The 21,242-nt window shown below is 41.2% G+C and overlaps 1 protein-coding gene across 6 annotated transcripts in view; it reads right to left on the bottom strand.

The window, feature by feature from the left end:
- The window catches only part of ryr2b (ryanodine receptor 2b (cardiac)), a 112,555-nt gene that overhangs the window by 68,224 nt on the left and 23,089 nt on the right, over positions 1-21,242 (bottom strand). For all 6 annotated transcript variants that reach the window (XM_060878933.1, XM_060878927.1, XM_060878929.1 and 3 more), the window contains exons 22-49: positions 20,185-20,288; positions 19,592-19,675; positions 18,663-18,822; positions 18,365-18,512; positions 17,622-17,830; positions 17,341-17,515; positions 16,857-17,065; positions 16,200-16,525; positions 15,726-15,840; positions 15,196-15,356; positions 14,924-15,083; positions 14,338-14,424; positions 13,858-14,084; positions 11,277-12,099; positions 10,928-11,128; positions 9,769-9,874; positions 9,193-9,336; positions 8,830-9,106; positions 7,722-7,836; positions 7,432-7,564; positions 5,290-5,393; positions 4,993-5,128; positions 4,730-4,916; positions 4,528-4,636; positions 4,324-4,444; positions 2,603-2,772; positions 1,975-2,198; positions 379-469 (exon numbers count right to left, since the gene is read on the bottom strand). In XM_060878933.1, the coding sequence (XP_060734916.1) occupies positions 379-469; positions 1,975-2,198; positions 2,603-2,772; positions 4,324-4,444; positions 4,528-4,636; positions 4,730-4,916; positions 4,993-5,128; positions 5,290-5,393; positions 7,432-7,564; positions 7,722-7,836; positions 8,830-9,106; positions 9,193-9,336; positions 9,769-9,874; positions 10,928-11,128; positions 11,277-12,099; positions 13,858-14,084; positions 14,338-14,424; positions 14,924-15,083; positions 15,196-15,356; positions 15,726-15,840; positions 16,200-16,525; positions 16,857-17,065; positions 17,341-17,515; positions 17,622-17,830; positions 18,365-18,512; positions 18,663-18,822; positions 19,592-19,675; positions 20,185-20,288 (5,106 nt within the window). The remainder of the gene's footprint in view (positions 1-378; positions 470-1,974; positions 2,199-2,602; positions 2,773-4,323; positions 4,445-4,527; positions 4,637-4,729; positions 4,917-4,992; positions 5,129-5,289; positions 5,394-7,431; positions 7,565-7,721; positions 7,837-8,829; positions 9,107-9,192; positions 9,337-9,768; positions 9,875-10,927; positions 11,129-11,276; positions 12,100-13,857; positions 14,085-14,337; positions 14,425-14,923; positions 15,084-15,195; positions 15,357-15,725; positions 15,841-16,199; positions 16,526-16,856; positions 17,066-17,340; positions 17,516-17,621; positions 17,831-18,364; positions 18,513-18,662; positions 18,823-19,591; positions 19,676-20,184; positions 20,289-21,242) is intronic.

The following is a 21,242-nucleotide window of genomic DNA, read 5'->3' as shown; positions in this document are numbered from 1 at the left end:
CACAGGAAATCCCTCCTACCTGTGAGACTTTATAATTCCTCTGTACAACAACATATCTCACTGTGCAACAATACACCATGTATGTACCTGTATAGTTGTTTTTTTATATATATGATATTAGTCTCTATTTATGTTGACTTGGAGCTGAGATAATTTCCTCTGGGGATTAATAAAATATTCTGATTCCGATCCTTCAAAACTTAGTATTAATTTTAGTTTTTATTAAAAATAGAAACATAGATGTGTATGTTTCTAACTTATTCTAATAACACAATTTGTGCTGAATATAAAGCAGGGCTCTTTTGCCATTAGTATGAAATATCAAATCGTCTCCAGGATCCAAAAAAATCGGTAAGAAATAAAGAATATGACAAAGACCTTAAGTGGCATCTTGGTGTTCTCAGAGAGCTGTGAGACGTCGACGGTGAGATGTCGCAGTAGAGGCTGCAAGAGGGATGGCTTCAGTCTTCTGTAATGTATATTACTATATTAATACTGTTCAATAATACAAATGGAAGAAGTAAAGTAGTGCAGTTCTCCACTCAAGGAAAAGTGCAAAAACGATCTACAGAAATTCTGAACTCTTACAGAAAAAAAACACAAGAAAGAAAAGTCACTGATGGTGATTCAGGATCTGAGGTATGCTTAAAATTCGCTAAGTGTAGCTATGTTACGATAATATTTAAACAACCGTGAAATACCTGTAATAATCGTTATATCAAAAATCATAACAGATCACATGATCATGTTCAAGCTCTCCATCCAAACTGCCTACACGAATTTCATGCCTCTGAGGTTGCCAGATTTCTTCCGAGAAGACACGGAAGCACTTGCAGTTAAGCCCAAAATGTTGTTTTGTCAATATTGGGATAGAAAATGCTGACTGAAGAAGGTGTATTTGAGTTAATGTTGCTTGTAATTTGTATCAATGAACAAAAAACTCTACACTTTCTCATAAGGTGACATTTATGATCTAAATTCAATGCTCAGGTAACGATGTTTGTAAAAAGTGTAGAAGTACTTTGTAAGTAAAAGTCAAACTGTGTTAAATAAAAGAAAAAATGAGGTGAAAAATGGATACGAATTGCAGACATCTGCATTTTATTCATAATAGACACTGTTCTGCCACAAATCCATATTCATATACAACTTTAAAAAATATTTTTTATCTATTTTTCCCCTTTCTTTGTGCATAGAATTAAATTTTTTTATTCTGATTTTATTCTATTATTATGACAAGGACAAATCATTTCACCACATGTACTGTGTACGGTTGTGTATAGGACAGTGTTACTCATTGCGCGGCTCGCCAAGCTTTAATATGCGGCTCGCATGGCAGTAAATAATACGGTTATATGATCATGTGGTTAAAATTTATTTTTCATTTAAATAACATTAAAAACAATCAGGGAAGCATAGAAAAACGAATGTGCTCTATTACAAATAATAATGTATATTTATATATATTATTTGACTCGTCACTGACTCACTGCGTTCTGCGCAATAGCCAGTTTTTGGCGGCCTGCCAGAAGCTAGTTTGTGTTTCATGCTAGTTAACAACTTGTGTTTACTGTACACACGGACTAAAAAATGGATCGATTTCTTATCAAACAATCCCGCGCACAAAATGAACAGCAACAAAGCAATGTGACAGTGACAAAAGAGGTAACTGATGGGGAGCATGCATCATCCGCAACTCGAGTAATTATTGTATTGCAATATTGTACATTGTATTTAAGCAGATAAGCTATTTAAGACTGAATAACTTGGCATACTTTGCAGTGAAAGTGGCTCTGCTATTGACTTTGTCCTATCAGTGTGGCTCACATGAAAAAAATAGTGAAGACCACTGGTATAGGACGTGACATTTGAATCTGGGATATTTATGCACATTGTCGAAGGAAATCTAAAGAGAAAAAGTGGGATTGTAAATAGCTAAAGAGTTGAGAAACGGTCTGTGACAGAGGAACTCACCCACACACAGACAGCAGGCAGGCCTGAATGGCATCTTGCTGGGCTTTAGTGAGGCTGCTGGCTTTAGAAAGACGATACAGCACTTGTAGGAAGTCGTCCACTGTTCCTGTGCTAATGAGAGGAAGGTCGCGAAGCAGCGACGAGCACTTACTCAACAACGGCAGCACCGACCCACACAAATAACGATTCAGAGCCAGTGCCATGTCCGTACCGCCCAGTCCACTCTATATAGAGAAGAACAAAAGAGATTAATCATAAATATTGTATAACACATTTTTTTTACAACCTCTATTTATAATATGATGGATGGGGGAAGTCGTGGCCTAATGGTTAGAGAGTTTGACTCCTAACCCTAAGGTTGTGGGTTCGAGTCTCGGGCCGGTCACGACTGAGGTGCCCTTAAACAAGGCACCGACCCCCCCAACTGCTCCCCGGGCACCGCAGCATAAATGGCTGCCCACTGCTCCGGGTGTGTGTTCACGGTGTGTGTGTGTGTTCACTGTTGTGTGTGTGTGCACTTTGGATGGTTAAATGCAGAGAACAAATTCTGAGTATGGGTCACCGTACTTAGCCGTATGTCACGTCACTTTCACTGTCACGTTCACAATTATCTGGAGACTTCACTCACATTATCCATGCTAACAGCAGCATGCAGATCTGGCAGGAAGCCTTTCTCAACAAGGTGGAGCAGAAAGGTTTGTTTCTGGACACCATAGACTCGGTCCAGAAACAGCACCATGGATGCTTTGTGATCTGGACAGAAGCACCTGGACATATCCGGCTCCATGACACAATCATCTGAAATGAACCAAACAGCGTATTCTTTCATGAGGATTTAAATGAATTGAATTTGTTTCTGGTTTATATCACCATGGTAACGCAAAGCATATGTCATTATTTCATTTTATCTTTAACGGCTTAAGTAGAAATAATGAAGTCAATAAATCTCTTCTTCGGAAGTGTTATTTTTGCTATATTCAAACCTTGATTTCTTGCATTAATATCTTCATTCATTCATCTTCTACCGCTTATCCGAACTATTCTCGGGTCACGGGGAGCCTGTGCCTATCTCAGGCGTCATTGAGCATCAAGGCAGGATACACCCTGGACAGAGTGCCAACCCATCGCAGAGCACACACACACTCTCATTCACTCACACACTCACACACTACGGACAATCCTACCTTGATGCCCAATGAAGCCTGAGATAGGCACAGGCTCCCCGTGACCCGAGGTAGTTCGGATCAGCGGTAGAAAATTAGTGAGTGAGTGAAAGAGAGAGTTTTGCTCGTCAGCAGCTATTTAAAAAAGGAAAGTCACAGAAATGGAGAATGAATCATTTAGTAATTCATTCAAAATGAATCGGTTGCAAATGAAAAAAAAATGGGTGCTTTGATGTAACCTGAGTGTCCAAGAATCACTACGGTCTCCAAGGATTGACATGGATTAATGTTCTGCACTTATTATTATAGATTAACTCTAAAAGAAAGGAAGTGCTATTTAGTTAAATAGCTAATTAGCTTTGCTAATGGTACCCAAAAGTATGCCGTAAAGTCATTTGCTATCTGAACAATGTTAGCATGTAGAATTTGTGCTTTAATGGCGACTCCTCGCTAAGAACATTTTGATTTGATTTTGGCTGCGTCCTTGTTAATGCAATATATATTGGGTATGTTAGCAAGCTAAACATGTGAAATTCATTCATTCGTTCATTTTCTACCGCTTATCCGAACTACCCTGGGTCACGGGGAGTCTGTGCCTATCTCAGGCGTCATTGGGCATCAAGGTAGGATACACCCTGGACAGAGTGCCAACCCATCACAGGGCACACACACTCTCATTCACTCACGCACTCACACACTAGGGACAATTTTCCAGAGATGCCAATCAACCTACCATGCATGTCTTTGGACCGGGGGAGGAAACCGGAGTACCCGGAGGAAACCCCCGAGGCACGGGGAGAACATGCAAACTCCACACACACAAGGCGGAGGCGGGAATCGAACCCCCAACCCTGGAGGTGTGAGGCAAACGTGCTAACCACTAAGCCACCGTGCCCTCAACATGTGAAATTCTTAGTTAGAAAGACACAGTAGTTAACATGAATCTCCTTTAAACGCAACCCCTCAGTATGAACGTGACCTAGCTATCTAACATTCGCTTGCTAGTTTCCTGATATAGATTCTAAGCTAGCTATATATCTTTCTTAATGCAATATACTGTATATTGTGTATGTAATAACTAGCAGGCTATGTATGTGATATTGTTAGTTAGCAAGATAACCAACTGATATGATGGTTAGCCACATAGCTAAGAATCCTAATATGAGAAAAGAAATCGATGTTGCACCTTTGTCCAGAAAAGGGAGCAGGAAAGGGATGCTGATGACTCCTTCCAGGTCTTTCAGAGGGATCAGAGATCTCAAGATGGCTCTTATACGCACAGCCTCACATTTACCGGTTTCTATCAGCTACACACACGTACATATTTTTCCGTAATTGCAGTATTTTGAAACATTAATTATATTCATTCTATAATGATTGTCCATCTCACGTGCATCTCTGGAGCACAGCGGCCCAGTAGGTCTATAAGAGCCGAGTAAAAAGTCATGATAGCGTGTCCCATGTGGATGACATCATCAGCTTCATCATCAAGGATGTCACTGCATGTATGAAGATCAAATAAAGGACATAAAAAGAGAATCTGACAAGATAAAAAACAGAATAAGAAAGAAGAAAAGCAAGCAGTAACTGACAGAGTGCTACTGGACTGGTAGGCTTTAGAAAAACACTCTCCACTCTCCTCTTCTGAGAGCCTGATGGCTTCCTCTATGGTTGCTAAGAGACCGTTTCCACCCTCTACTCTGAGAGCGGGGCCGAAGCATTCGGGGCGGCGAATCAGGAGCCGGACAACGACGTATGCGTTCTCTTCAACGCTCTCACCTGCATAAGGATAGCATGTCTATTAATAATCCATTAAAGATGAGGGTTTTTATGATGGATTAAAAACTTCTCTCACCGTTGCAGAAGACGGCAAAGCGCAGCAAGTCCAGGTATCTCTCGCCTTCGACAGGATTCCAGCCGATATCTGCGTATCCTTTAGAGAGCAGCAACATACAACTCTGCAAACCACAGCCTGCTAAATACTGTACAACCTACAGGAACACAATAGGAGGATGAATATTAACCATGGGAGTCATTTAACAAGAGATACAAGTGCCAAGAAACACTGGAGTGGGGCTTTAAGTCTGAAGGTCATTTTATAAAATATATCCAGACTAATAAAGAATGCAGGGGGAACTTCAGAGGTTCTGACCTTCTCCAGATCTGGCTCTGTAAGCGCTAACGCCAGCTCGTAGTTGTCCATTACAGAAGCCGCGGCCACGTCCAGAGGAGTCGAGCCTCGCATGGAGGGGGATGCTGAGAAAACATCACATCTCCTCAATCTTCTCACATTAGAAATATTACACAACATTTCATAGTGCAACAACCTGGAACCTGTGACACAAATAGCTCATAATATTAAAAAAAAAAAAAAAAAAAAAAAAAGTTAGTTACAAAATCCGATTGCACGTCTGATAAAAACGAGTTGCCGAAAGAAAATCTCATCATGATGCTACTAGTGATGGGAAGTTCGGTTCTTTTCCACGAACCGGTTCTTTCCGACAGTTCGTTTTAATGAACCAGTTCAATAATCCAGTTCACCAGTTCTTTTAGGTCCTGACGTAATGACGTAATTCACAATGACGTAACACATTTGAAAAGTTCTTTGTAATCATAACTTTAGTTGAATACGTTTCTTACATTTAAGTTTTGCAACTAAAACACCCAGTACAGGCATTGATGTGCAAACGTGGGTGTTTTACGTGTCTTAAAGATATAAAGTTAATAAACTAATCTTCATCAACTTACAAAAACTTACAAAAAAAAGCATAATTTTGAAATGTTTCTTTTGCTCCATCAGTTGTTTCAAAAACTAATGCAACTGAGTTAAACACTCAAACATTGATAAGACATTAAATCATAACTATTTACATTTGTAAGCTGTATCAGAGTTCAGCTGTATCAGTTCAGTCATTTACGCATGCGCAGTAACAACAGCTCATCGGTTCTCAGTATGTCGGACGCGTCCAAAAGAAACAGTTCTCAGTTCAGTGTACTGATGATTCACTGTATCGATTCAGTGATTCAAGCATGCGCAGTATCAACAGGTCATCGGTTCTCGGACACGTCCGAAAGAAACAGTTCTCAGTTCTGTACCTATGATTCGCTCTATTGGTTCAGTGATTCATGCGCAGTATCACCAGCTCGAGCGCACATTTCTCTCAGCACAACATGTCTCAGTTCAGTGTACAGGAGTTACATATACTCTGAGATATTAGTTTATTTAGAGTCGGAGGGGCTGTCAGGCATGAACGAAAGTGAGTAACTTTAGTAACTTGTGGATCAGCGCTGACTCAAGACGCAAACTGTTTAGAACGTTTAGAACCGGTTCAAAAGAACGATTCGTTCACGAACTGGCCATCACTAGATGCTACAATACCACCTCCATGCTTCACTGTGGGCATAGTGTTCTGAAGCTGAAGTAGCAGGATGTTGTTCAAAATCTCCAAAAACACAGAAGCAGTCCTGACAATAACTTATATAACTATACGACAATAATTTTCTCTTTATTTAACAACGTCTAATCCACCAAATTATTCAGCTGGCTGGTAAAACTAATGACCTTACATTTAAGGCATTTGGCAGTTGTCCTTATCCAGAACAACTTACACTTTTCAGTTATACAGCTGAGCAATTGAGGGTTAAGGGCCTTGCTCAGGGGCCCAGGAGTTGCAGTTGTCTGACTTATGACCTTCCAATCAGTAGTCTAACACACTAACCACTGAGCTACCACTTCCACCATGCCAACCCCCCCATGACCTTCATGCCAAATGCATGCCACAAAACATAATGCAACACCAGCTGAGTTTGGATACAGTTTATCCACGTAACAAATTTTATTAATCGTCAATGAGTTTATACCGCAAACTGGTCAGGGAATTAATCTGTACAAGATTTTATTCACATGTATTCCAAATTTCTGAAGATGTTGTGATGAACATGAAGAATTTATTACTGTTAATTGTCAGACAGTTGAGAAGCTTATCTGGAATAGTAACAACGATAACGTAAGCCAGCAACTAGATAAACATTTACATTTACAGCATTTAGCAGTCGCTCTTATATCCAGAGCGACTTACATTTTCTCATTTTTATACCACTGAGTAATATAGGGTTAAGGGCCTTGCTCAGGGGCCCAGCAGTGGCAGCTTGGTGGACGTAGGAATCAAACTCACAACCTTCCAATTGGTAGCCCAACACCTTAACCACTAGGCTACCACATCCCCATAACACTTTAAACCCATGTATTCAAGGAGAATCATCATCAGTAGCATATAGTGTTAAGTGAGCATACCAAGTCCAACGCTGCTGTGGTCCAACAGGTAGCTCAGGTGATCAAACATGGATTTCTGATTGTGTTGGCTGATTCGACAAAAATAACACAGGAAACGACAGCAGTGGGCCACCATCTTTGGAAACCTGATTTCCTTATGGGGGAGAGAAGTTTTTTTCTTAAATGAGATAGAATCATGTAACCAATGTGAGCATTAATATGATTCCTGAATCTAGTCTATGTGTTTACAATAATTGTCCCATTTATTGAAATAAACATGACTGGAAATGGAAATGGAAATGCACAGCTACCTTGGACTCCCGGGTGCCCAGGACATTAACCATCACCTCCATGACAGTCTCGTGCATACCCAGGGCCCTCATCAGGTTCGGGTGCTGGTAGAACACTTTATTATTCATGACATCACTACAGAGGAAAGAGTATGACACATGATCTGTGCTGGTTGCAAATTCAAACTGCAAATTCCAACACATTTCCTGTCTCTGTCCAAGTTGTGTCATGGGTTTGCTTCCTGATTGTGCTTACCTGTTTTGTGTTAGTTCTTGATTAGTTTGTTGTTGACTTATTCCTGCATCTGTGCATGATTTTGTTTCTTTTGCAAGATCATAGCATGAATTTGTTCATTAAGTTCATAAACCTCAATTTCTCTTTTTCTGGATTTCCCTGCCAGTTTTCCTTATATCTGATAATGCCTACAACTCATTTATCTTCATCTGCCTGTGTCTTGATCCTGACCTTTGATTACAACTTTTGCAACTTTTATATGTAGTAGTAGTAGCCTTTATTCTTTACACATGTCATGAGTGTGTTCCTGGGGGTCACGGTGGCTTAGTGGTTAGCACGTTCGCCTCACACCTCCAGGGTTGGGGGTTCGATTCCCGCCTCCGCCTTGTGTGTGTGGAGTTTGCATGTTCTCCCCGTGCCTCGGGGGTTTCCTCCGGGTACTCCGGTTTCCTCCCCCGGTCCAAAGACATGCATGGTAGGTTGATTGGCATCTCTGGAAAATTGTCCGTAGTGTGTGAGTGTGTGGGTTGGCACTCTGTCCAGGGTGTATCCTGCCTTGATGCTCGATGACGCCTGAGATAGGCACAGGCTCCCCGTGACCCGAGGTAGTACGGATAAGCGGTAGAAAATAAGTGAGTGAGTGAGTGAGAGTGTGTTCCTGGTCTCTGCACACCATGTTACATGATACGGGTTCATGAATGTATGCTTCACACCTTTAATTGCATATGTCTTTATCTTCATTTTATACAAATAAGTAAATGAAGGCTAAAGCTGTTACGTAATCTCTAAGCACATGTGAGCTTACATGTACAATCTGTCTAACAGAGAACACATGGAAGCTCAGTCTTGGTCTCATTAACATTGACATAGTCAATGACATCACAAATCTCTTACCCAAGTCCTTGGATCATGAGTTCCTCTTCTTCTTTGCCCATTCTGGCTGTAAGTAGTGAGCGGATCCGTCCCAGAGCCTCCTGCAGGCCAAGTGTGTCCTCTATAGAGTTCTCAGTGATGCAGTAAGTTTTTTGCAATGCAGAGGACATTTTGCCAGCCAGGCCAGCATACTGGCAGCGCAGAAGTCCAAACGCAGACCGTACCAGAACCGGGTCCTCGAGCGGCCCCTCATGAGCCCAACGCATCACAGTGTCTGAGATTAGCCACTGAAGAGAAACTGGACAAAAAAATTTACTTATGGGATCAAACTTCCTGTTAAAAATTCCTTGCCATTAAACTAGTCTTGTGTTTTGAACTTCCTACCATGTTTAGCTTTAACATCCTCTTCAACCACACCAGACATCCTCCTTTTCAGACGAGACATTTTATCCATCAGGTTCCTTAATCGATTCCTGATAGGCTGATTCTCATCACCTTCAGTAAGCAGGTTTTCACCAGTTTCAACTCCTGTTAAGTAAAAAACGGATTATGTTTAGATCAAAATAATCCACTTTAATTTTTACCTCACAAACGTAAACAAAACAAGAAGAATAAATGCTTGCATGGTAAATGGTCAGGACTCAGCCCGGACTTTGTTTACTCCTCCCCGTCTCTACACACCTGTTCCCTATTGTTAATCGTCGTGTCTATTTAACCGTGCCGCGTTGCCGAATGCAAGCACGGAATCATCGTCAATGTAACGTCAATGTAACGTCTATGTAACGTCAGTGTGTTCGTCAGCGTATCCTTGTCTTTTGTCCCTGTTCTATGTTTATTATTTATTAAACCCTACTCATTTGAAGCTATCCTGTATCTGGGTCTGCCTTCCTCCTCCCGATGGTGACATAAATATTATAGCATTATTGACTGTATTTTTGATATATGTGTTTAGTTAGTTACCACAATGGCTCCTGAGGTCCAGATGGAAATCCCAGAAGAGCTCTCTTATCTTCTCAGAGCAGGGGCAGTCCTTCTCCTTGTCCCGAAAGTTTAGCAACATGTTCATCTAAAAAAGAAGGATAATATTCAGAGTTCAATTTATTGGGATCATTTTTATTAAATGAATTTGGATGAACCTATTCCTTCCTCTAAGGCAGTGGTCCCCAACCTTTTTATCACCGCGGACCGGTGAACGTTTGATAATTTTCCCGCGACCCACTTTGTTTTGGGGGGGTTAAATTTAACCTCAGTTAAATTTAATTGTATTTAAACATGCCTTCAAAATAAAATAGTTACACCAAAAAATGAATATAAAGTGATTTAACATTTTAACTCACTAGAACGCTAAATCAATGAGAACCCTCAGCTTGTATCTTTGCAACGAGACGGTTCCATCTGGGGTAATAGGAGACAATGATACCCGAAGTGTGTTGCTTATGTCCAGTTTATTCCGTTGTTTTGTTTTGGTTGCTGTCACTGCAGAAAACCCCGCTTCACACAGGTAGGATGTCGGAAATGGCAATAGTGATTTAAGTGCTGTGGTGGCAATCTCGGGGTATTCCGCCATGACTTTAATCCAGAACACCGGCAGAGTTTCTAACTTTCTAACGACGTCTGTTTCGTACTCCTTTTTGTTAATTTGTGGGTTAAATTTGAGCAAACACAATATACACGTACACCAAGTACTGTTAAACATGAGCAAGTACCGGTGAACAGAGAGAAGAGCGATGCACACCTTCTCTCCACCAAAGCTACAACGCCACTGCCGCTTGCAGCCGCTCAGCTCCAGACGTCACCTAAAACCGCCCCGATATTTTGCACATGCACGGTATGCACATGCACATGCATGTCTCTCAGCTCCCGGTTAACCTCTCGTCCATGGAAAGTCGCAAAAAACCCGAGAGAAATACACCACAGTAAATAAAATGGAAATAATTTAATGCTCATTCGGCGGCCCGGTACCATTTGATCCATGGACCGGTAGCGGTCCGCGGCCCGGGGGCTGCTCTAAGGAATCTTTAGAGATACTCTTATTAGGAATACAGGGATAGAATATGACCTGATTTTTCTCTGGTATAAACACTGCACTGCTACTATCCATAATCTTTTGCCTGGTTACCTGTTCTTGAGGTGGAGAGCGAAACTCCTTGGTCTTGCGGGCAGTGAGAGCAGCAGACATGTTGAGTGCTTCCATTACATCCATGTAACGAGAACGCTGGTTACTCTGAAGATGGCCCACAATTTCAGCAGAAAAGTTCACTATGGCCTCGACCCTGTGACGCAACTGACAGTCACACAGATACTGCAGCAGGTGACATAACTATGAAAGAGTGGAGACAGAAAAGCACAAACAAGTTAAACGTTAAGAAACCACTCCAGAAAAACTTATATCAAAAGAACACTGAACTTTCAGCAATCTACTGATTGTATCGGTGATTATACTTCAGCTACACTGAGCACTTTCATACCTGTAGTTTAACTGCATCTGGTAGCTTCATTTGCAATAAAGTTTTTTGTTCAACAAGAGCTCTTCCTTCTTTCCCCTCTTGCTCTATATCATAATCATTCTCTTCGTCTCCATCCATCAATTGCCCTGCATCATTTTCCCTTATGTAAGGAGAGGGAATGATAAGGGAAAGCACTTGCCGCAGATCTGAGTGATGATATACACCCATGAGAAGGAGTGTGTGAAGAAGTTGGAGAAGAGGAACAAGCAGTAGCTCTATGTTGCCGCCCACAGGGTCCCGGATATTCTTCCCTACTGAGTGGACTGCCTCCTTCAACATGGATGTTGTTATAACTTTAAGCACATCCAGTGGGAATTCAGGACTATATTGACAGGATCCATCTTCAGACTTATTGGACCTATTATCAAAACTGTTTCTGCAAGCTCTAACAAAACAAGGTGAGCTAAAATGCATTCTTGGTTGCAGAGAGGTGCTGATGCTATTGCCTGGGAAGCCGGGATGCTTTCTGTTGTTTTCAAAAAGTTTAATAGTCCGCATGGCATCAGTCATGGGCACAATATACTCGTGGGTGGTGGTCTGTCTAGCACCGCTATGAGCACTTAGGTAGGCAGTCATTAATAAGTCATAGAAACCTGCTCGCAGATTCCCAGGCAGTCTAAAACAGCGCAGTGCAAACAGAATCTGCGACTGATCGATGTAGCTGCACAAGGCATGGCTTACAGGTATGTTTCCATGGGCACAGAGGGCAGAAAAGAGTCGGAGAGTGTGGTCATGGAACTTGAGAAGATTGGCCAGTTCAGAGAGTTCAAGAATGTCTATGCACCTGGTACAGGAACAAAACAGAAAAGTTCCATTTAAAAGAAGAATATATAATAATTTTCATTTTAGCACCAGAGGTACATACAAATGTTGTGCCCTTTTTGGGATATGATCACCCAATCTAACAATGGCAGGCACTTATTTCCAGGGATTTCAGAACAACGTAACAGATATTGCGTCATTGGGCAGGCGTGGCCTATTTGATAATCTAACCCTAATCCTAACCCTAACCCTAACCATAACTGTAGTTTTTGGTTGTTTATTTGTTTTCTAAAATAAATCTACCTGTATGATGTCACGCCTTAGCGTGTTTGTTTGAATGTTGCTTATTATTTTTGTGACCGCCACTGGTGGCTAGGTGTTTTCGGTGTCTGTTTCTCCTTTCAGCTCCTCCAATTACGTCATATATCTATGGGGTCAGAATTGTTTCGTTATTCTGAATAAATATACTATGATCCACAAATAAATATAAAGAGTTTCACAAATATTTTTTAAATCCACAAATAAATATAAAGTGTAAATCAGAACGTGATTGGTTGGAGGTAGACCGTGCCACGATTGGTCAGCGCCACGAGACCATTGTCCGATTGGCTGGAGTAGACAGTGGGCGGAGTCCACCTATTTGTGAATTCTTGTGCATGTCTTGACGTTAGAAATGTTTCAAATTCACAAATGCACAGAACGCAATCCACAAATGCGTGCAGTGATTCACAAATGCACAGAATGCGATTCACAAATGAGCAGGAAGCCATTCACAAATAAATACAATTAAATATATATTTACAAATTTTTTTTTTATTTGCAAATCCCATTTTATTTATTTGTGAATTTCATAAAATATTTGTGAAACTCTTTATATTTATTTGTGGATTTAAAAAATATTTGTGAAACTCTTTATATTTATTTGTGGATTTAAAAAATATTTGTGAAACTCTTTATATTTATTTGTGGATCATAGTATATTTATTCAGAATAACGAAACAATTCTGATCCCATATATATCCGCCTGTACGTCATTGGACGATCATCACATGACACACGATGCCCCGCCTCTTCGTCGTGCTATTGGCTAGATGGGAATTGCAGGTGGACATTTAAACCACGTCAGCAAGAGTGAAAGGGGGAGAGAAAAAAGCCGGTTTTGAATGCTGTGTTGTATGTTGTATGCTGTGGCTTTCGTGCCGTGTTACCCCGTTGTGCAAAGCACTGTGAATTGTCGAAATTTTGGGTTGACTTAGTCATGTTGTGTTTTCTGCCTCGTTGTATGTGTGTCCTGTTGTATGTGTTTCCATGTAGTTTTGTAAATACTGTTATATGTAGATATAGTAAATACACCTTGTTCGGTGGTTTGTAGGAAGTCGGTACCAGTTTTGTTATATGGTTTATTATTGTTTTTGGCTAGATAGTGAGCGAGGGAAGGACATGTATTTTCTTTTCTTTTCTTTGGATCAGGTTAACTGAGTGGTACTTGTTGAGTTAGAGGGAGTTTTATTTATTATTTTGAATAAACAACGTAACAATGACTGTTTTGTCCTTCGTAGTATGCTGGTTTTTTTGACAGAGGGTGTTTTTTTCCAAGACCTCCAGAAACACGTCCACTTTACGTTGTGGTAACAAAACCCCTGGAATTTAGTGAATGCCATCTAACAACAGCCTGTCATTTATACCTTTTGGTGATCGAGTCAAATGTAGAAAAATTGATCTACAAATTAGATGACAAAACATGGATAGTTTTTTTCTACATAGCCTATTGACCTCTGACCTGTCTTCCTCAGGAATGTGCAGGGCCATAACCTGTAGGCTCTCGGTGCACTTAGCCCTCCAGCCATGCCTTTCCTCAAGCCGTGTCAGCTCTACCTGCGGAGCATTATCGGGAAGCCGTGTCCACCTCGTGGGTATCAGGAATTGGACATTAAGCCTGGGATGACAGTGCGGCTCCATGTTTTTCCTTTCACTCCGAAACAAACCAGCAGACAATGGCAATGCACCCTACAAGGATAGTATTGATTCATTTTAAAAGAATAGTACCAAGATATTGTTTGAAGAAGGAAGAAGAAAGTGACAGTAGTGTAAATTGTTCTTTGTCACTTCCAGTTGAGTTGAATTGTATCCAGTTTTATTACAGGAAACAAAGTTTGGATTTTTCTTTTCTGATAACTTTTTATTACCAAAGGACTGAGTATACAGATGTATAGATAGTATTTATATAGCTTATCAGACTAAAGGATTCAACAGCATTTACCTTAATTCGTCCAAGTTCAAACTGAAAGACATCAGAACTGGTGGCTTTGGCAAAAACTGCTGGGTACAATTTAGTGCCTGGCTTGACCTATAGAAGTAAAGAAAATACCCTATTTAGTGTTCATATATATATATAAAAAATGAGAATACGGGGGGCAACGGTGGCTTAGTTGTTAGCACGTTCGCCTCACACCTCCAGGGTTGGGGGTTCGATTCCCGCCTCCGCCTTGTGTGTGTGAAGTTTGCATGTTCTCCCCGTGCCTCGGGGGTTTCTTCCGGGTACTCTGGTTTCCTCCCCCGGTCCAAAGACATGCATGGTAGGTTGATTGGTATCTCTGGAAAAATTGTCTGTATTGTGTGAGTGAATGAGAGTGTGTGTGTGTGCCCTGCGATGGGTTGGCACTCCGTCCAGGGTGTATCCTGTCTTGATGCCCATTGACGCCTGAGATAGGCACAGGCTCCCCGTGACCCGAGAAGTTTGGATAAGCGGTAGAAAATGAATGAATGAGAATACATTCTCAGGTTAGGTAGAATTACTTAAAGGCCCCAGGTTAAGCTCAAAGGGCAAGAGCTATTAAAATATTTACCTGATAGAAGATTCCCATCTCCTTTCCATTAGCAGTAAAGGTAAGAAATCCAGTTGCAGTGTCAACCAGACAGCCAATCTCCAGCTTTAATTTACTGCGGCTGTTAGAGAGACTACTTCCCTCTGCAGCACATACCATGTAACAGCAACTGCATTTGTCACTGTTGGGAATACAGACTCACATCAAACAAACCTGGCAGCAACGCACAACTTAACATGGCTAAAAATGTTACACCTGTTACGTTCTCTTTGGCAGGATATAATAGTACAGACCTCTCAAGAACTTTGCCCCATTGGTCCCCAAGTGTGACAGTCACACTACACACTCTCTCCATGTCAAACGTTCGGTCATAACAGTTGAAGTTTGAAGTTACCCATCCAACCCAGACAAAGGACGGATCCTGCCCATCCAGGATCTTCACAGAAAAGTAGTACTGCAGAATAAATAAAAAAAATTATGATTGACCAACAGAAAGACAAAAGTGAAAGTGATGTGACATACGGCTAAGTACGGTGACCCATACTCAGAATTCGTTCTCTGCGTTTAACCCATCCAAAGTGCACACACACCAGTGAACACACACACCGTGAACACACACCCAGAGCAGTGGGCAGCCGTTTATGCTGCGGCGCCCGGGGAGCACTTGTAGGGTTCGGTGCCTTGCTCAAGGGCACCTCAGTCGTGGTATTGCCGGCCCGAGACTCGAACCCACAACCTTAGGGTTAGGAGTCAGACTCTCTAACCATTAGGCCAGGACTTCCCTAAATAAGAAAGACATGTGTAAATGTTCTTTGTCTCAAACCTTAGTGCAGTTGGCAAGTTGGTTATCGCTGTCCCTCTCGATTGCCAGCACGTCTTCCAGTAGCCGGGCTGAAGAGCCACTAGACACCAATTCTGGTTTCTTCTTTAAAAGAAACCTATAAAGCAAAAAAAATCTGAGCTAAAGATGAATTCCTGGAACACGACACTAAAGCAAATCTCAAAGGAACAGTTTGAGATCTTAAAGAAACAGTTTCAATTTAGTGCAGTAACCTTTGTTGATACTTTTATTTGATAAAAGGTTATATCTTTGATACCCGTCCAAAATAAGTCTTTTTTGTAGTCTCATATTAATTAATGTACGTTTGTGTTTGCACGGTCATCTGACAATCATCTAGAACTTTTCTTTACAGAGTAAAATAAAGTCATTGGTTTTTATTAAAATGTGTACTACTAAAGGTGTGGCCCTAAACAAGCCCTTTTTGGGTAAGACTACCATGAATTACAATGAACTGACCTTTGTTTAAGTCTGGAAGGCTTTTCTTGAGCATGATCCTTTTGATTGTTTAGTTCATCTCTACTTCCTGTGTGTCTGTGAGCTGACTTCATCAGCATTTCAAAGTCGGAGTCCTCCCCTTCTTCTGGTTCCTTAATGTGACATGTTCCACTGCTAGCTGGAGGTACTGCACCATCTACGGGTTTGCTGAACACTTGTGCACACTCTATGGGCAAGCTCAGGCGATAGAACTCAACATGAGTGCTAAGACTGTCAGGTATTCCCACTGAACGCTGGGAGACCTTCAGAGATGGTAGGTGGCCAACTGTCCCATCAATATAACTAACCTGAGAGTACAATAAAAAACAAACAAAGGTTAAATCAAACCACTTCTAAATACCCGAGACACTTGGGACACCAAGGGACTCCATTAGTTTCCATGCTACCATGCTAAAAAAAAAGGTCTTTTCACTCTGTGCTAAGCAAAGAATGATCCTGAACTGCTTGCCATTTGGAGGACTTTCAAGACTACTAATAACATGCTAATTACTGATATTTTGAGTCAGAAAAAATCCATTAAAATTTAAATTTCAAATCCCTTTAATGCCATGTGGAAGAATGCTTGCAATCTCTCTTTCACAAATTCTAAGCTTTAGCCTTCAAGGTCACTTTACTTACCTTTAAGTGAGGATGGTCCTCTGGTATCTGTACAAATAAAGGCTCTCTACAACTCATCCAGAGTGGAGGATCTTTGCTCATGTTCAAGGCAAAAGGCTGGTAGCCCTCCTGAAGCCCACAAACACTGAAATATTTTAGTGAGTCAACCTTTTGGCCCAGATTTAATCGTCCAACCTGATTTACACCCAAACCACAGACAGGAACAAAGCCTGGGGTACAGAAGGTCATATAAATTAAAAATTGTAAACAAATTTCAACTGATCTAACTTCAACTTCTGCTTACGACAGCTCTATTACTAGGTAATAAACAAGTTATTGCTATGTAATGATCTAATGATTAACTGTAAATCAGTAATAAGCTGAAATAAGAAGTGTATTACACTGTAATAAATATTTAATAACATTATTATTTACTTGGAATAGATATAAGTCTGTATATAATTGTAAAAAATAAAATAATTAAATAATTAAATAAATAACTCACCACCGGTTGTACTGAACCCTTTGGAAGCAATTTCAGAGCCATAAGTGTTCAGCTGTAGCTCTCCATTTAAAGTGACCATCATGGTTCTCCGAGTCAAATCCAACAAACATCCAATCACATCCCCCTTCTGCCAAACATGACCAAATGGGACAGTGCTTCCATGCCACCACTGACCCTATACAAATTTTGCCAAATTGGATGGAAAGCAATTGTGCTAATAAGAAATAATTTCATTGCAAATTCATAAATAACAGATGTCCTATACGTCCTGGCTATAATACCTTTGAGCCATCAAACACAAAGCTCTGCTCGTCTGACCACAACTCCGTGTCCGGTTGACATCCCACTCGAGCCCAGCCCACTCTCATCTCACCAGCAGTGACTGCTTCAAACTCGAAATACCATTTCCCATCACGCACTGCAAAAGTGTGCTCCACACGGAATATGCGAGGCCTTTCCTCACTCGCAGCCTTCGTGTCAGGGCCCAGGTCTAGAAACACGGATATCAAGAGAATTCAGTAGCGCTTTGGTATTGTGTTCAGACTTCCTGTTTGTATCTGTCGAAATTATTATACAGGTATAAGGGTTAAGATGCTTTATGAAGAACTTCACTAGGATCTTCTCTTCAATTATAAACGGCAACATTTCTAGAATTACGCCAGAATTTTCCTAGAATTATGTCACCAGGAGAAACCCTTTACGTTAAGGGATGAAATTTGATTGCTGTGTATTGCTTAGCATGTAGCATGCTAAGCAATTACATGCTAAGCAACTATCTCAGGATTAAGTGCAGTGGGAAAAATCCATAAAATGTTCTAGTTTCTGGTTTGTAGCTCTGCATTATGGTTAGAATAGGATTAGCATGTCTTCTGCACCAAGAGATTCTCAGCCGAGGACAGCTTGTGACCTTTGTTATCCGTCTATAAGGCGTCCTTTGCCACCTTTATTGGTTCCTGACTTTATTCACGCTAACCTAGCAGACTTAGATATTCTTTTTGTTTATCCTTTAAGGTTAGTAACTCACACCGCCGTTGCTCTGATGCTTCTACGGTGTATCCGAACCCAAGCAGACTTCCTAACACGTCCCTCGCTGACTCTAAATGACAACGTCTGCTTCTTTCATCCAACAGAAGGAACGGCAGCAGCTGAGGGCTTCTCTTCCCCTTAATGTCCTGAAAAAGGAAACGATTTAACATGTTCTTACTGATTAAACACAGAGCAGAAGCTTGTGATGAACACAGAACACTGATAATAAATACACAGAAGCATGAACACAAGCTAACTAAAGAGGTTCAGGAAACAAAGAAGAGTCTAAAGTCCACCTGTTGTGGTGCGTAGCTCCAGCCCTGTCTGATCTGCTCTCTGCTCCAGATGTTGTGCTCGTTCTCAGCCAGAGCTTCTACCAGAGCTTCCTGAGCTGCGTTCAGATGAACTCCAGACTGATCCACTGGAGTCGGTCTGTAACCGTTCCACAGCTCAAACCTGCACAGTGAGGGATTTAGGGTTCAGTTCTGGGACAGTGAGCTGAGAGCCATCGTTCTTTTTTAATGTTCCTTCATTCTTTATTTGTTTTCTTTCTTTTCTCTTTACATTTTCTTCATTGTTTCTTACTTTGTTTATTCATTTGTTTGTTTATTCGTGTCTATCACCTTTTTCTTTCTTTTATCTTGTTTTTGTCTTCCTTTTTGTTTGCTATTTCTTTCTTTCTTTTCATTCTTTCTATCTTTCTTCTCACTCTTACTTTCTTCATTTGTTTGTTTATTCGTGTCTTTCCCTTCATTCTTTCTTTTGTCTTGTTTTTGCCTTCCTTTTCATTTATTCGTTCGTTCTTTCTTTCATTCTTTCATTCTTTCTTTCATGTTTGTCTCCCTATTCTTTCTTTCTTTCTTTCTTTCTTTCTTTCTTTCTTTCTTTCTTTCTTTCTTTCTCTTATGTTTGTCTCTTCATTCCTTCTTTCTTTCATTCTTTTATTCATTCTTTTATTCTTTCTTTCTTGTGTTTTCTCCTTATTCTTTTCCTTCCTTCCTTCCTTCCTTCCTTCCTTCATTTCTTTCTTTTTCTTTCTTTCTTTCTTTCTTTCTTTCTTTCTTTCTTTCTTTCTTTCTTTCTTTCTTTCTTCATTTATTTCTTAACCAGTCTTTTTGCTTCTTTCTTGTGTTTTTGTCTTCTTTACACTACATTTTTTCTCTAAACCGTCCCACAGCTCATGTGTATTTATTTTTATTTTGCGAGCATCTTGTCTGAGACGTACTTGTTTGAAAGCCGGACGAACTTCACCTTCTCCTCTGTGTGGTCATCAGACAGACCGATGTGAGCTCCGAGAGCCAACAGAGACCTATATAAAAAGTACAAATACATCTGAAGACATCTGTGAATATCTCCTGAATTTAACCAACACTCGTCTGTGAGTGACTCTGGTACATGACTTATGATTTAGGGGATTTCACACTGAACATCCTGAACGTCATGCTTATATATTATCCTGATGTCATTATTATCAGTAAACATCTAAAATCTTGTACGTTGATGTTATTGAAAGTCTGTGCTCTTTTGTCTCTACACAACACAATGATGAACATTGCCCATGTGACACTTACTAGAGGAAAGTTTAGATGGATTAGAGCTTAAAATTCCCCGTACAAATGTAAACAATTTATTTATTTGGTTATAGGTTTGATATTATTGTTGTTTTTCTGGATAAAGAAAGTGTCATGATGTTGCAAACCTAAACAAAATCACATTGCACTAGACACAAACAATAACAGCACACAATAATTCCTGTCAGATCGCCCTCTGGTGGTCTGTCAGTGAAATGTCTGAGCATTCCATGATGAAGTTCAGTACCTCAGCGTGTGTTCAGCAGCCTGGAGCTTGACGAGTTTCTCCTGATCTGGAAGTTTAGAAAACTCCACCAGTCCTGGGTGAAGCTGTTTACTGTCATCTCTCACCTTCACAACACACACACATTATTTCTGCGTATAAGGGTATATGTAAATATCTTTGTTTCTGTATGGAATCAATATTTAATTATAAAATAAAATTCTAAAAATTTAATTAGTTAAATAAATAAATAAATAGTCATTGTGTAAAAAAAAGTGTCTTTTAGTGTGTCTTTTTTTAATTGCCTTTCTTTCTTTCTTTCTTATTTCCATCCATCTCCATCCATCCATCTTCTACCGCTTATCCGGGGCCGGGTCGCGGGGGCAGCAGTCTGAGCAGGGACACCCAGACTTCCCTCTCCCCAGACACTTCCTCCAGCTCCTCCGGGGGAATACCGAGGCGTTCCCAGGCCAGCCGAGAGACATAGTCCCTCCAGCGTGTCCTAGGTCTTCCCCGGGGCCTCCTTCCGGTTGGACATGCCCGGAACACCTCCCCAGGGAGGCGTCCAGGAGGCATCCGGAACAGATGCCCGAGCCACCTCAGCTGACTCCTCTCGATGTGGAGGAGCAGCGGCTCTACTCTGAGCTCCTCCCGAGTGACCGAGCTCCTCACCCTATCTCTAAGGGAGCGCCCAGCCACCCTGCGGAGGAAACTCATTTCGGCCGCCTGTATCCGGGATCTTGTCCTTTCGGTCATGACCCAAAGCTCATGACCATAGGTAAGGGTAGGAACGTAGATCGACTGGTAAATAGAGAGCTTCGCCTTGCGGCTCAGCTCTTTCTTCACCACAACAGACCGGTATATCGACCGCATCACTGCAGAAGATACACCGATCCGCCTGTCGATCTCCCGCTCCATCCTTCCCTCACTCGTGAACAAGACCCCAAGATACTTAAACTCCTCCACTTGAGGCAGGAGCTTTCCACCAACCCGAAGGGGACAAGCCACCCTTTTCCGGCTGAGAACCATGGCCTCGGACTTGGAGGTGCTGATTCTCATCCCCGCCGCTTCACACTCGGCTG

The sequence above is a fragment of the Tachysurus vachellii genome, chromosome 10 (assembly GCF_030014155.1).
Source record: "Tachysurus vachellii isolate PV-2020 chromosome 10, HZAU_Pvac_v1, whole genome shotgun sequence".
NCBI lineage: Eukaryota > Metazoa > Chordata > Actinopteri > Siluriformes > Bagridae > Tachysurus > Tachysurus vachellii.
Note: the sequence above shows the minus strand (reverse complement) of the source record. Positions and strands in the feature narration are given on the sequence as shown.